Source organism: Limulus polyphemus, unplaced genomic scaffold, assembly GCF_000517525.1.
Source record: "Limulus polyphemus unplaced genomic scaffold, Limulus_polyphemus-2.1.2 Scaffold127, whole genome shotgun sequence".
Classification (NCBI taxonomy): Eukaryota; Metazoa; Arthropoda; class Merostomata; order Xiphosura; family Limulidae; genus Limulus; species Limulus polyphemus.
The window spans coordinates 676,334-692,970 of NW_013665737.1; the positions used below are offsets into that span (position 1 = coordinate 676,334).

General features: G+C 33.2%; 1 protein-coding gene across 1 annotated transcript in view; it reads right to left on the reverse strand.

Annotated features, from left to right (window-relative positions):
• Positions 1 to 4,892: 4,892 nt before the first annotated feature.
• Positions 4,893 to 16,637, reverse strand: part of LOC106473192 (acetylcholinesterase-like) — a 25,633-nt gene continuing 13,888 nt past the window's right edge. Inside the window, exons 2-4 of the mRNA XM_022402663.1 lie at positions 14,647 to 16,244; positions 12,004 to 12,179; positions 4,893 to 5,634 (exon numbers count right to left, since the gene is read on the reverse strand). Coding sequence (XP_022258371.1) covers positions 5,507 to 5,634; positions 12,004 to 12,179; positions 14,647 to 16,214 — 1,872 coding nt within the window. The 5' untranslated portion in view covers positions 16,215 to 16,244 and the 3' untranslated portion in view covers positions 4,893 to 5,506. The remainder of the gene's footprint in view (positions 5,635 to 12,003; positions 12,180 to 14,646; positions 16,245 to 16,637) is intronic.

Here is a 16,637-nt window from a genome sequence, read left to right on the forward strand (position 1 = left end):
TAATTCTAACATTTCTTGTAAGTTATATATCTACTTAGTAGCTCTTAAAATCATGAAAATATTTTATATTAGGACAAGATTAGAAGCTTCTAATTTCACGAGTTTAGTTTTTACTTAAGAAGTTAACTGTGAAGCAGCTTTTGATTTAAAGTCGATAGATATTGAAATCAATAACACTTCTGTAGCTCTTGATTTTATTAATAATTTGTATTGATAAACTTTAGTTTATTAGTGTTCGATTTCTGCCATCTTTTAAATAAAATGATTAATAAATAAATTTGATAGCTGCATACTTCTCATAAAACAAAACAAGTATTTAATAATTAAATAAATACAGTGAAAAACAAGTAACAGTTCCGAAAAATAACTATTATGGAAGTCAATATACTACAACTGAAAATTCTTTACCTACCTTTGCAAATTCATTTAAAGCTTTCAAAGTTGTACTTTACTTATAACATCACATATGAAACATCGAATAATGTATAAATAACAATTTGTTACAAAAATTAGAGACACTTCAAAAAATTCGTGCAAACCCCGTGAAATATCCGCTAGCGTTACAATTCTTGTCAAAATTTTGTAGAGAAGATTTATAGTTTAATGGAGTATAAAACGAATTTTAATAAAATGTAAAACTACAATATAATGATGTGTTTCCAGTAAAAAGGAAGTGCTTTAGAATTAAAAAACATCAAGGGTATAAAAAAAGTTATTGGTTGATTTCTGCAAAAATAAAAACAAAAAACAACGAAACAAACTATTTTTAAGTGGAAAACATTTCCAAGACATAATGTCAATCCATAATGAACACCTAAGTAGTGGAAATACATTTTATTGTGCATTTGCGTAGCATTGGAAGAAAAGTTTGTTTGAAGTTAATAAGCACAGAGCTACACAATGGGCTATCTGTGCTCTTCTCACCACGGGTATCGAAACCCACTATGGGGGAGGGGGCTTTCTGTAGCACCTAAACTCTTAGTGAATATATACTCAACCTTGATGCGTGTAACTGAACTGACTTATGACTTACTACCTGTATACGCAGTTAAGGTCGAGGGAAATATTGGTTCAGTGCTTTATATAATTGGAGTAGGCCTATAGGATACAACATGGTTAGTGCTGGGACGTATATCAAAGTTTATCGAAATACAGACATTATATAACATGCTTATATACAATTCTATGTTTAACATATATAGGTAACGGTAGCATATGGATATTGACATTAACCAGCTTGGTAACGATGCGGTCTATTTGACATATTTGCTATCTAATGACATTTCATAGGCTCTAATAAAGTCTAAGTCATACATTTTCTCTTGAGAAGCTTCCTAATAGAATAATGAAATTGTTCCACAGCATATACAATATTAGTGTAGAACCAACAATAGGCGTATATAACATTATCGCAATAGAGTTGTTTATTTAATCAATTTCTATTTCAGTTTTCGGACAATCTGTGAAATTAAATTTAGGGGGCGGATTACGTGTTTCAAAATTATATGAAAGTTATAATAAGAAACATACATACATACAAGTTCTATATTGTAAATAAAGTTCATAATGCAAACAACAGAAATAACTGTGAGGTTGTTGTGTTTATAATAGGGAATCAGGAAGTTCAGCGAAGTATATACAAAAGCAAGAAACCTATAATTCAGCTGTCAATAACCCTAACTTGATGGCTTGTATCTTGTTACAGATCCGACTGTTTAAAGTAGAAAAAAACTTAGGAAAGCGTTGTGATGCACATTGTTGAATTTGAAAATAAAAGATGCATTATAAGAATCACGTGATAATCCTAAACCTAAATTGATGGCTTGTATCCTGTTACAAATCTGATACCGTTGTGACACACGTTACTGAATTTGAAAGTGAAGATGCGTTATAAGAATCACGTGATATTCCTAAACCTAAATTGATGGCTTGTATCCTGTTACAAATCTGATACCGTTGTGACACACGTTACTGAATTTGAAAGTAAAGATGCGTTATAAGAATCACGTGATAATCCTAAATCTAACTTGATGGCTTGTATCCTGTTACAAATTTAGGTTTAGGATTACGTGATTCTTATAACGCATCTTTACTTTCAAATTCAATAACGAGTGTCACAACGCTATCAGATTTGTAACAGGATACAAGCCATCAATTTAGATTTAGGATTATCACGTGATTCTTATAACGCATCTTTACTTTCAAATTCAGTAACGTGTGTCACAACGGTATCAGACTAATGGCTCGTATCCTGTTACAGATCCAACAGTTTAAAAGGAAAAAATAATCTAAGACAGAGTTGTGACGCACATTATTGAATACGAAAGTAGAGATGTGTTATAAGAATCATCTTATTTCCGGGTTAATGTTATACTTGATTCGATAGAACTACGAAAAAGAAAGCGCGATGAGAGCGTTTCTAAAAGCCAACTTCACGGCTCATGTTTAACTTGTTCAAATTATACTAAACATAGAAAGTAAAATATAACATAATTTTGATACCAATTTCTTGATTATAATAGAACTGTTTCTTCCACATGAAATTAGGCATTCGAATATATCTAATATTAGTTTCTTAATTATGATACAACCGTTTCTTTGGATTAATTATTTAGCTGCTCTTTAAGACTAGAAAAATGAAGTAAGATATAACACCACATTAACACTACGTTTTAGGTTTAGGTTTTAGTTATGCTGGTAAAATTGAAGATACGGAACGAACTATGAAATCAATTCTAATATTAACTTCTGAGTTTATGGTGTGGTTGTTCTTGCGGAACTATTAACTTGGAACGAAGTTATATAAGACTTCGAGCAGGATAATGATAAATAGCTGATTTTTTTAATCTTTACACCGAAGCAGCTATGTAGTATATATAGAGAGAGAGATAATGTTTTACAATAGTTTTGTTCAGTTTTCAAAAATAGTTATTTATGAGAATTTCAACGTAAAATAGGCTTCAGATATTCTCTTGAATACATGTACTTAATACTCATACCTCTTGTAAACGCCATGAGCACAAAAATAGTTCCTACTTCTAAAAGTCAGTATTATCAAGTGTAGAAATGTTAAAAGCGCTTACAGAATATTTTGATAAACGGATTCTAAATTAGATATGGAAAGAATAGTCTTCCAAAAATAACGAAAAATAACCTAAGCATTGCTATAAGTCTGGTAAAAGATCTAGCTTCGAAGACTTGAACTTGACACTTTTCACTAAATTAGATGAAGTAAAAGTTTGTTTTATTTTAATTTCTAGAAAATGTAATTCAATTAACTATATTTTATCAAATAATTTTAATATATTTGGGTAACTTATATTTGTTAACATTATTTAGGATACTAATTTGTTGCCTTCTTTCTTGTTACAACTGACTTCGCTTCTCATGCCAGAAAAAAAAAGAGCAAATTTTTCCTGCTAAAACTGTATTTCGAAACCTTCATATTTTTGTTTACGTATCATAGAATATAAACAGAAAAAACGTCGATGATTTAAAAAATTAAGCCTTTTGATAGGTTTCATAACTCCCCCTAGGTGACTGTTCATCATAAACAATGAACCGTATTTCACTTGAGAAATAAAGACCGCAATGAATATCAACATAGACTAGAATCTATGTGTCAGTATATAATTAAAGGCTGTTTGTTTCGCTTAGATTTATTTTACGTTTATATTTGAACTGCATGAAATTTTGTATTTGTTTTTTTAATCATTGTGAAGACTACTTGTAAACAGAAAGTTATATAGTACCAATAAGGTATTACTTTGTAATTATACACCACGATTACAAAAATTTGCTTTTACAAAAAATAAATTATAACTTAACTTGTAACACAGTGCTAACAATATTAATAACGATGAACTTAATGACAGAAACAATCACGTAAGTTACCAGTGCGACAAACAATGTTTCCCAAACGTACGTAGCACACATCATCTAATGGTTTTTGATTTAGAGGATTAATAACGGAGAATAATATCCCATTTGAGCTAATCTTGGGAGATGAAAGAAATAACTTACAAAATTCATCCTCCCTCGCCAATTTTCTCAATTGTTGTTCCCTTAAAGCTACCTATGTTGAAGTCCTACTTTCTCTTCTACGTTTGTATCTTCTTTTCATTTTTTTTGTATAGCTATCCCACTGAAACTGCTTAAGTTAAAGTCTTTGATAGTCTTAAACTTATATATCTTGCAGGTTTATGCAAAGTTATTTTTTAAAAAAAGGCGACGTTCAACGTTCCTATCTTTTGCAAATTTCGACACAGCTAATCTCCCCAGACTATTTAAGCTCAAGTTTATGTATATTTCCTGCAAAATGTAAACAGCTTTTCCCCTGATACTGCTTAAGGCCAAGTCCATGGACTTATGTACGTCTCCAGAAAATGTTTACACGTGTATCCCCTGAGGCTGCTTTCATTCAAGCCCTTGAATGTCCCTACTATAATATCTCAAGTAAATCTTTAGAAATGAAGTAATTCTACTTAAAGTTGCGATATGCGTGATTTGTTTCTACCATAAGCTAATATTTGAATCAAATAACAGAGTGGCTAGTAATTATTCATCAAGAGGGTTTGTAGAAAGTATTGATGATGTATCATTTGCACTAAACAGATTCATTGAACGTAAAAATAACCCTCAGGGTTTTCTTATAACTTACTATTCAGCATGTCTTTTTAAACTATTTACTTCTAGCACATGGATATTTTGAATGCTCAATGTAACATCCACCTATATTTTTGATTATCACCCATCCACCCACCATGTTCATCTCACTAAAATTATTTGTCCTCGGAGTTCCCTGATTTCACTTTCTGTAACTCTCAATAAATTCACGCTTGCTTCCTTTAAAATTCATTCACTCAGGCTACTCAAAGTTTGTCTCGTTTGAATTCTCCATCTTAAAACACTATTTGTGTACCAACTCTGGGCTACATGATAATCGTGAAAATATACGTTCACGACTATTCATATTTAATTGACATAATAGTTGCATATTTTTACCGACGCAAATATTCGTTCTGTAAATTGCTAAAAAAAGGAAGGCATACATTTTGAAATAGTTGCATATACAAATTAAATAACGTTTAACTTTTACTCACGAATCATATTTTCTCGTATCTTTCATAGAAAGTCAAAAGTTTCTTAATTCCGACCCATCGACCTTGAAATCCGCTGTTACATCAAAAAAGATGAAGCGGTTTAATATCAAAATTTAGCAATAAGAAAAAAAATAAAGTAATCACACAGAACAAATATATGAAAGAATATTTTAAAGTCTGTTATGCTAAAATCAAGGCTTTACTATAACATATTTGATTGTATTTCGCAAAATTACTTTCAGCTCTTGAGATTCCTTGAGTGTAACGGATGCAAGATGCTCGATGGTGAACCGACATGTCGACTAGACTGAGTCCTTTTAAATATTTCAACATGGGTGTGAGGGAAGCAAGACGGAGATAATAACTAAATTAGGGAGAAATTCTATATTTTAAATGCGTGGCTACTAAACACTGTGGATCAGTTGATGTATGAAGCTCCAAGCGATAAAGCTGGTAAGAATAAGACTGCAGGAAAATTCTCTCGTGGCTGATTTGTTCTTGGTGCATTTTTTTTCTTGCTTGACGAGCGAGGCTATAAGAAAGAAGATCCATTAGAATTTATAATCAAGATATCAAACAACAAGAAAGAGAGTGCTACTATCAACAACTGTTTATAAAGCAACGAGAAAGAGTATTCCTATCGACAACTGTTTATCAAGCAACGAGAAAGAGTATTCCTATCGGCAACTGTTAATTAAGCAACGAGAAAGAGTATTCCTATCGGCAACTGTTAATTAAGCAACGAGAAAGAGTATTCCTATCGGCAACTGTTAATTAAGCAACGAGAAAGAGTATTCCTATCGGCAACTGTTTATTAAGCAACGAGGAAGAGTATTCCTATCGGAAACTGTTTATTAAGCAACGAGAAAGACTATTCCTATCGACAACTGTTTATTAAGCAACGAGAAAGAGAATGTTCCTATCGACAAATGTTTATTAAGCAATAAAAAAAGAAAGTGCTCCTCTTGATAGCTGTCTACTAAGCAACAAAAAAGAGAGTGTTACTATAAACAACTGTTAATTAAACAACAAGAAAGAGTGTTCCTGTCGATAGCTGTTTATTGAGAAACAAGAAAGAGAGTGTTCCTGTCGATAGCTGTTTATAAGCAACAAGAAAGAGAGTGTTCCTGTCGATAGCTGTTTATTGAGAAACAAGAAAGAGAGTGTTCCTGTCGATAGCTGTTTATCAAGCAACAAGAAAGAGAGTGTTCCTGTCGATAGCTGTTTATTAAGCAACAAGAAAGAAAGTGTTCCTATTGACAGCTGTTGCAACTTCTGACGTTTGTAAAACAGTGTCTCATCAATAATCCATGAAAATAAACTCAAATGTAAAATGGTACGTCATCCATTCATGTTTTAAATCTATTCAAATTAACCCAAAAGTAAAATAGCGTGTAAAGCTTAATTTTAAAGCGTTTTAATTAATCTAAAAGTAAAATGATGCTTCATAAACAGTTGATAAAGCCCTATAAAAGTAACCTAAAAGTGGTTCTTTAATAGGTGTTAAAGTAAAAATCAAAAGTAGTAAATCTCATAAGACTTTGGTTTTTTATCGCAAGTTAAAGAAAAACTTACTTAATAAGATATTATTATTATATTATGTAATACTTGTTCTGAACCAAGGCAATTATTGTGGTGTAAAACACATATTCTACGTCAAAATATGTTTTATAATATAAACCGTAGATTAGCGTAACGTCTGCTGAATAGAATATGCCTACGTAATTAACTATAAGACTATGTATTGAGGTAATTATCTAAGAATAAAATACTGTACCGAGGCACTAATGTAGGATATAATACATACTACCCAAGCTTTATAGAAGTAACGTGTTCAGAATTTAATGCATGCACCAAGATACTGTTGTAAGATACAACACTCACTACTCTGTACCAGTGTAGCCATTATAGAATAAAGCACATATACCGAGATAATATTGTATGATATAATACTTGCTCTGTACCAATGTTTTCTAGAATATTGTACGTGAATTGAAGTACAATTATGAGATAACTATTACGAAATACTACGTACTACTCTCCTGCGCCTAGATGGACTTCAACACATGTGCAGAAGTAACTATCTTATATCATAAAAGTCATTAGTTCTGTACCAATATAAATACTGTTGAACATAACATAGGTTACAAAGACAAATATTATAGAATATAACACCCATGAATTATGTACAAATATTAATGCTGTAGAATATAACACCTATTCTGTACAAAAGTAGCTACTGTGGAATGAAACTTCTACAGTGGAAAATATGGTATATACACTTTGTCATTAGGTATGGAAAGCGTGTAAAATAGGTGCTGCTTTCTACTGTCACAAATGCCACATCTTACGTATACTTGTGTAAAATAGGTGCTGCTTTCTACTGTCACAAATGTCACATCTTACGTATACTTGTGTAAAATAGGTGCTAAGTATACGTAAGATGTGACATTTGTGACAGTAGAAAGCCGTTCGAATCCCCGTCACACCAAACATGCCAACCTCCGCCTTTGCCTGGTCCAAGTACCAGGTGAGAAATGGGGAGGGTTGGGCTAGCAACTCCATCCTGTAAAAACCAACGTGCTATAAGTAACTGCAACAACACCTTCCGTTGGCGAGGTGTTGTTGCGGCCCTATGCTCCACTGGGAGTTTACAGGATAAAAAAAAACTCTAGGTAAACCTTAAGTTATAAATAAAAATAGCCACGTGCAAAATAAGTCGCGACCCTCAGATTACGAGTCGAGCGACCTAACCACCTGGCCATGCCGGGCCTTACCTAGCGGTTACTTCTGCATATAATACTTTGTATACACCTAAGACTATTCAGCTTACCAAAACTACTTAATTATACAAGTAAAGAAAAACTTTTCAAAAAAAGGAAGTAACAATGCAAACAAGATAGTATGGATGGTATTTTTATCATCCCTACATAATAGCACAGACACACAGTATAACATAATGTTAACAAAGAAAAATAGGATAAATTAAACTCAATTGTGATTGAATAGTTTTATATATATTACTATATATTAATTCTTACCTGCGCCATTACGTAGAGATGATGCAAATACCATCCCTATTATTTTGTTTGCATTGTTTTTGAAGGTTTTACATCAGCCATCCCTACATTTACTTCTTTTTTTGAAAGTTTTCTTTACTTGTTTTGTTTTAACGCAGTGTTTCATCAGTAGACATAGAAAGGTTGTATTTATAACAAAGTTCTAAATATAATGAGGTTACAACTGTATTCTTTATTGTTTATCTATTATTGGCTGGTAATTCATCTTTAACCCTGTACTTTAGCTTTTTAGAGGAACATCAACTGTGTGTAAGAGTGTTAGCTTCAAGGGGAAATAATAACATCGTTTACACTAGAACAATAATTATTTTTAACAACTACTAGTTATTAATGATACTTATAAAAGCGGGTAATCCGTTTGAAACTATGTCACCTCAGTGAAATTGGTTGACAACATTGTTTTGGTTTGTGAACCATCATGTAATAAAAAAAGAAGCAGAAGAAAGAAGAACAAGAAATTCAAACTTTTTGCTATGATATTTACAGACATTCCCAGAACTTGTGACTCAGTCAATACATAGATATTGTTATAAAAGAAAACACGGTATAGTATTGTAAAGTTCTGGTGACCTATTGAGGAGATATTTAAAATACTGTTTCGATGAACAATCCGAGTCATCCCTGCATAGGTAGTGCTACCGCTTGTCTGTTACACTCGCTCTGTGTGTGTGTGTGTATGCAGAAGGTTTGTCCTTGTTTTCCGATTAATTGTTCATAGTATGTTCTGTAACTTCTTTTTATTGCATTATTTTAAATATATCAATTGCAAACTATTTTTATATACATACATGCATTAGGTGTTTTTTTTTACTATTTGTACCATTACGCTGAGGACTTTACAGCTAAACAGTAACACGTGTCATGGCTGTTTATTTCGAATGTTAAGGTAATAGAGATTTACATTGTTCAGGCCAATTATTGCGTTTTCATTGATCATTAGCCGCTTTCGGGAAGATTGTATAAAACCTTGAGTATAGCTTTCCTAGGGACAGGGAATTAATGGCAGAACAGGAAATGAGCAAATAATTTTTATTCGTTTCATTAATATTATAGGCTATGATGATAATTATTTAGCATTAACTTAGTATATGCATTTAGAACTAGCCTAAAGCTCCTAAACTGCTCAATTCCTCATGAAATATTATTGGGATTATAGCCAAAAATATCGATAATAACGATAGTACTCGACTGATGAATCAACGCATTCTAATGATTGTATGTTTTTGCTTTCATGTGAACTGTTTTATGGCATTACATACGTTTAATTGGTCTGTTATATAAAATTGTCTGTAATGTTTCTTAGGTTATTTTTTAACTTCTAACTTATGTAGTTAGTTTGCTTTAACTAGAAGGTATTGATAAAAGCTGGCTAGCCATATGAGTAATATAATATGTGCACGGTGGCTTGTTGGATTATTGTCTTTTCCCTTTGGGGTGGGCATGATCATCAACAATGTTTAAGTGCACTGAGGGTGTTATTAATCTTTCTAACTGAACCATACGGTCCAATTCTACAAAGAGGGCATGCTCCACACCATTATACCACCTCTAGGACCTTGCTCTATCACAATTTATGCTCTAAGTATTAATGAGGCTTTTTCTTTTTTATGTTTGTATGAGATAAGTAGTTTTGGGACTATATTCCAGCTGTTTTGTGACAGTTTTTGTAATCTTTTTCGTTTGATACTAGTGAAAAAAGTCAAATCCGGCTCATTGTTGAAGGAATCGGTCAACTGGGAAATAGTCTAGATCCTATAGTAACTTAAAAACATGTCTAATCAACTTTTCCTTTGGTCAGTCAAAAGTGGTTAATGATCGCAGCCTAGTGGTAGACATATTCCCTTTCGCTTGCTATTGTTCGTAGACAATGATGAAAGATGTCTTTAACTAGCCAGTGAAAGAAATGAATTTTGTTAAAGAAACCCTTCCTATACTTATGCCAAATGTTGTGCTCTTTGAAAGTTGGAAGGATCCTTGGTCTGACACTTTGTCTTGCAGGTTAATTATGATGTAGCTAGTTCTCTGCAATCAACTGACACTTCACAAGTTTAGTCTATTTTACATGTACAAATAAATGAACTGCTCTACAAAAAAAATTTGTCACGATTAATTAAGTGAATTTCAGCTTATACGAAAACAATGACAAATTCTCATATAAGCCTCGTTTGTTTGTTTGAAGTTAAGCATAAAGCTACACAATGGGCTATCTGTGCTCTGCCCACCACGGGTATCGAAACCCGGATTCTAGCGTTGTAAGTCCGCAGACATACCGCTGTGCCACTGGGGGGGGGGGCTATAAGCTTCGTATGACCCTAAACAGCAGAGAAAGTACACACACACATTGTATGAATTTATGTCTACTCTGCCAGAAACATCACTAAAATATGAAGTAGGAGTCTACTCACGTGAAGGAATACAGAAATAAATTATTTTTGTATGCTTTTTACATGCCAGTTAAAACGACAAACCCTCTCTCCCTCCACAAACACATTTTTTTTTGATTAACTAAAATAATTTTTCTTATAAAACGCTAGGTGGCGACGGCTAAATATATCAAAAATATGAATAACGTCGGTTACTGACTTATTATTGAACGATCATTTACTAGAAAATGTTTCGAGTTAAGAATTTTGTAAACTTATTCATTAGATTTTGTATTGGGTTTTAGCATTATCATAAGGTAACGTGGACGGAATAAATTAGTCTTCATTTTGGTATTGCAAATTCCCATCTTTACAAAGTAATGAAAGTAATCCAAGTAATTTGGTTTTCCAGATAATTTTGTGGAGAGTTACTGTTAGACGTAAATTCGAAATCCATTAATTACTGTCAAGCAATAACCAGTTAGCAGCAGTCAGCTGAAGTATCTTAAGTGCCCATCTGAACAACAATGAAAAGCCAAATAGGTCTAAGTTACTTAAAAGCCTAATATTAACTAACGTTATTAGTGATTTCCCATACTAAGCTAAACAAGTTTAGGTTTAATCTATTACTAGTTAAATTACAGACAAGATCACTTAAGTATAAACGGAAAACCCGAATTGCTTTCAAAGTCTATGACATTAAAAAAATTATATTCAATCATGTTTTCATAAACCCAATTAGCCCCCCAGTGGCACAGCGGTATGTCTGCGGACTTACAACGCTAGAATCCGGGTTTCGATACCCGTGGTGGGCAGAGCACAGATAGCCCATTGTGTAGCTTTGTGCATAACTTCAAATAAACAAACAAACAAAAACTCAATTAACGTTTGGTCTAAGATTTGACTTTTAAACCGCCCTACTTTCTTGTCTGTACCAAAGCCCATAGACCAATACTGTATTGGTCTGGAGTTTGAGTAAACTCAACTACGATGTAACATGCAGGTATTTACGCATAACACTTCTCGTGATATATATATTGATTGTATAGAGATCGTTGCACAAATATCAGTTTCAAATGCTGGGTTTTGTCACACGAAAAATTGTTCAATGAATCTACCGGACCGCATGGTTGACATCGGAATGTTACCATTTCATATTTACAATTACATGGATACATTATTTTCAGTCTGTGATCTTGAAACTGTCTCCAGGTCATACAAATTCTCGTCAGTAGAAGATATCTTAAAGGCGTACTGTTCAACCAAGTTTAATCTACCTTTTTCAAAAAAGTACTTGAACTATAATTAACACAAACACGCAAACAAAAAAAAACAGACAAATTTGATAAATGGAAATAGGAAATGACCTATTTGATAATGACTTTGTGTAAAAAAATAATTTTTGAGAGTTGTACAAACTAACTCACATATTATTTTCTATTATAAAAATATCTTTACCCGTTCGTTTGACTAGCTGAGGTAGGTAGTGATGCCAAAAGGCACAGTACTCTGCACGGGGTCCTCTGTTAATTTCAAAAGGCTGCAAGTCAAGAGTCAAATATTCTTTTCCGCCGCTGGTGTGGATGACCCAGTAAGTTTCATTCTTTGGTTCAAAATTCTCCATGTTTGGATTGCTGAGAATGTAATTGATGTAGGTTAGTTTATTCTAAAGTTTAAATCATTTTCAGTTGCACATTCTTAAACCGACCAACGACTGATTTAACTGAGAGTTCCAGAGAGATTTTTTAATGTTTTCGGTGAATTAGTTAGCTAACTGTTGTCTTATCTATTCTACTGTTAGCTTGAGTATTGTGAGGCTGAGGCCCGAATCTAGTGTGTGATGTAATTAATTTTTATGATCATTTTACTAACTAACTGTCTGCATTAGACATATTAACAACATATTTAACTAATGTAAAGCGTTACAAAATCACATATGTTTATCTAGATACTTTCATCTTCATTGGAACTTATAATACTCTGTTAAATAAATGCATAATATCACATTATATGTATTTTGTTTTATTGTGTGGGAAAAGAAAAATTTATGACAGAATAATAACAGATATGAAGCTTTAGCAATCTTTCACTTCAAATTCACTTATAATTCAAATCTTTCAAAAGCGATAAGCTATAAAATCTTTGAACGTAAAGGAAATGTTTAATATTATGAAAGTTATTCATTGACACTATCCAGAGTCAATATGCAGATCAAGTAGGCTTAGCAAATGTCACAAGGATAAATAGATAGAGTCATTACATTTAATTAAAATGCTAAAACTGAACAAAAACTCAACGGCTCAAAAGCTTCAGTGTGGAATATGATAGGTGATAGGATTTACCAGCTTTCTACTCATGAAATAATTTATAGTTAAACTGATATTTTTTGAATATTCAAGTTTAAGGAATTTGTAGAATTTGTGGAAGAATAAAATATTTAATTGGATAAAGAAAATATTGGATTATACGAATATGCCTGAGATAAAAATATTTGACGGTAACTAACACATGAACTAAGAGGATGTTTCTAAGTATGTATGATACGTATTCATCTTGTAAAACATGCTACAGCAGGCTAAACCTTCAGTGATTATCACCCGAATTTTAACTGTTGAGGATGACAAAGCATTCTATGTACAATATTCTTCTTCTTTTTTTTTAAATTATAAAAACTGGAAGATACAGAGAAATCAAAACACACTTTCTTGTCCACCGTTGATTTTCAATGAGGATTATTCCAGTTTTAGGTCTTGTCTGTGAATTAATACTATATCTAAGAATTGATTTATATAATTAAATAATCATGCCAGTTCTCGCCCGAACAAAACTTATGAAGTTAAGGCTGAATCTTGCTGATATCTTATATGATAAGAACAAATTCATAAATAATTTTCGGATTTTGTTTTCTCTTTTTCACAAAACTTAGAAAAATGTCTAGGTTTTATTTCTTAATTGCTTCTTTTTTTCAGGCTCCAGAGACCTATGACCTATGAATGATCCATGGGCGATAAGAGGATATAGGAAGTGAATTTATAGATATGACATAGCAAGGTTGGGCCTTACAATATGCTTATATATTTGCGAGGGAACAAATTTAAATATCCTTCACATAAATTGGACAAGACTAAAATACTTAAAATGTGATATCATCGACACAGAACAAAAAAAAGAAAGAAATGAGCATCGTATACAATAGCGGTTTAATTAACTAACCAGAAGGATTCGGTATTATTAAAATTAGAGGGGGATGGGGATAGAAGTTGGAGTTCGATTTTGTGCATTATTTTGTCAATTTTATGAATCGTTTCTCTTGTTTTAAAAGCTAGTTTAATTTTGGTAGAAACTGTTTCTTGTTTAGTTTTCTCATCTTTGCTAATCAGAATGCGAATTCGAGGATGATGATGATGATGATGCACATTTATAACTGTACACTGGGGACTTTACATACATATGTGTGTAAATTATAAATGATAAGCTAGTTGGTACAGAATTAGGTAGAATTCTTCACAGGTGATTTCGGCAAAAAGTTCAAAATTGTGACATCAATTTTATAGTCTTTAAACTTTGAAAACTTTTATTCTTAAAATAACAGAGATGCAACGTTAATATTTAGTTTTCGAAAATAAAGATAACAAACACTTTATCACGTCATCATAACTGCAGCTAGTTTTTTTTTGTAAGATTATTGGTAATTGAAATTTTATAGTATATATGTTACTATCTAATAGTAAAATTTAAAAAGAAATCTGGTCAACATTTTTTACGTAATAAGAATGAATAACGTTTCTTGATGGTCAACATTTTGTTACGTAATAAGAATGAACAACGTTTCTTGATGGTCAACATTTTGTTATGTAATAAGAATGAACAACGTTTCTTGATGGTCAACATTTTGTTATGTAATAAGAATGAACAACGTTTCTTGATGGTCAACATTTTGTTACGTAATAAAAATGAACAACGTTTCTTGATGGTCAACATTTTGTTACGTAATAAGAATGAACAACGTTTCTTGATTCGGAAAGAATATTTTTGTTGCTTAATAATAACAGTTTTATTGCTTATTTATTAGAAACCTCAATCTTTTTATTTTTGACTTACCCCGTTTTAGCAAAGTTGGCCCAATATCTCATAATTTTCCTGGATAACATTATTTCCTTACTCGTATATCTATATGTTGGGTTGAGAGGTTCACCAAAGACAAATGGGATTTCGTCGCCATGCATGACACCCGTCCACCTTGGCCAAGGATTGATAGAAGAGCGGTGGGTAAAGTAGTACATATAGACATTGCTTCCAGCTTTGGCAAAATGATGGGCAAAATCGTTCACACTGCAAGTAAAGTGGTAATCTCCCACAATTTTATCTATTGCATCTCGAAGATGGATGGAACTATTTGGATTTAGCCAGTCAGTGTATTGAAAGATAATAGCTTTTTGGGCAATGTCTCCAATATAAGGATTCAACTCCTTGATCGAATCAACAAAATCTTTTCTTGTAAGATATACGTCTTCTTCCTTTTTAAACAATTCTGTCAAGTAGTAAATGATCCAGTACGTACCTTCCTCTGAATTGCTACCCATTAAGACATTGGTCTTCTTAAAGTTCTTGGTAGTGAGTGAAATCGACGGATGTTCGTCAATGAAAGCACCATCTACAACTGGGACAAAGGGAAAATCAATTACGCCTAAATTACCTGATTCGTTCATGATAAGATCCATTGGATCCGCGTTTCGAAGACAGTTTACTACAGCTTCCAATTCATTTGGATCATGTGGACACTTGAGAGCCTCAGCAAGACGTAGGCCACGTTTTATGGACTCCTCATGATCAAGTATAGCCCATGGAGATGTTGCTGAACCACTTTGTAGAATACCACGATTGAAAAGGTTTCTACTAAGTGGAGATAACAAGTGAAGGCCTACACTAACAGCACCAGCACTCTCCCCAAATAACGTGATGTTTTCTGGGTCACCTCCAAAGGCAGCAATGTTGTCATGGACCCATTCCAAGGCCATTAGCTGGTCAAACAAACCGGCATTTCCGGGTACATCTGGCCGATCGAGAAACAAAAACCCCAAAGACGCCACTCTGTAATTCATCGACACCACTATCACTTGTTCTTCAGTAGATAATATTTTGGCGTCATATACATTTAGTGTAGATGTCCCACTGTAGTAACCACCACCAAAGATCCACACCATCACAGCAGCTTTTTTAGGCTTGATATGAGGCACCCAAACATTCAACTTCAAACAATCTTCACTAAGTGGAGTGTTGGGATTCCACATTTTTGAACCAGAAAAGTTGCCAAAAAAAGTATCACTGATTTGAAAACAAGTGTGAGGTTTCTGGGTGGCATTAAAAACGTCATACCATGGGTCGATAGGCTTAGGGTGTCGAAACCTATACTCCCCAACGGGTGGCTTTGCGTACGGAATGCCCCAGTAGACATCGACCAGATTCCCAGTAACAGTTCTTGTAGTTTTTCCTCTGATTAAACCTTTGTTAGTATGCACTAAAGGGTTTTCTTCAGATCGCTCCAAAGGAATGCTCCGTCCTAGGCCAAGGGTGATGACACATATAGCTAATATCAGCGCTACACCATGATGAAAAGGAGAATATTTCCACCAAGTCGAACTAAAGCTTTTTCTTGACACTAAGATCATAATCTTTGTGGAAGTTAGAAATTTCCAGCCCTGCAAAAGAAAACAAAGTATCTGATTCCAACAATTTACTTTAGAACGATTCAAATATTTTAGTTGAACCGATGTTCGATCAAAGAAAATATTAGGGGTTGTGAGTATGATATTTAAACTTAACTTCAAATGAATTGCATGCTTTCGTCGTTTATCCAGAAGAATGCAATATATGCACAATTATATAAAACTACAGGTCTCAGTACGTTACATTAAAATTATTTTAATTCGAAAATCAGCAAGTTATATCACAATCACAGCCGACATGGAATGGATTGTATCAGAAGTGGCCCAGCATGGCCAGGTGGTTAGGGCGCTCGACTCGCAATCTGAGGGTCGCGGGTTCGAATCCCCGTCACACCAAACATGCTCGCCCTTTCAGCCGTGGGGGTG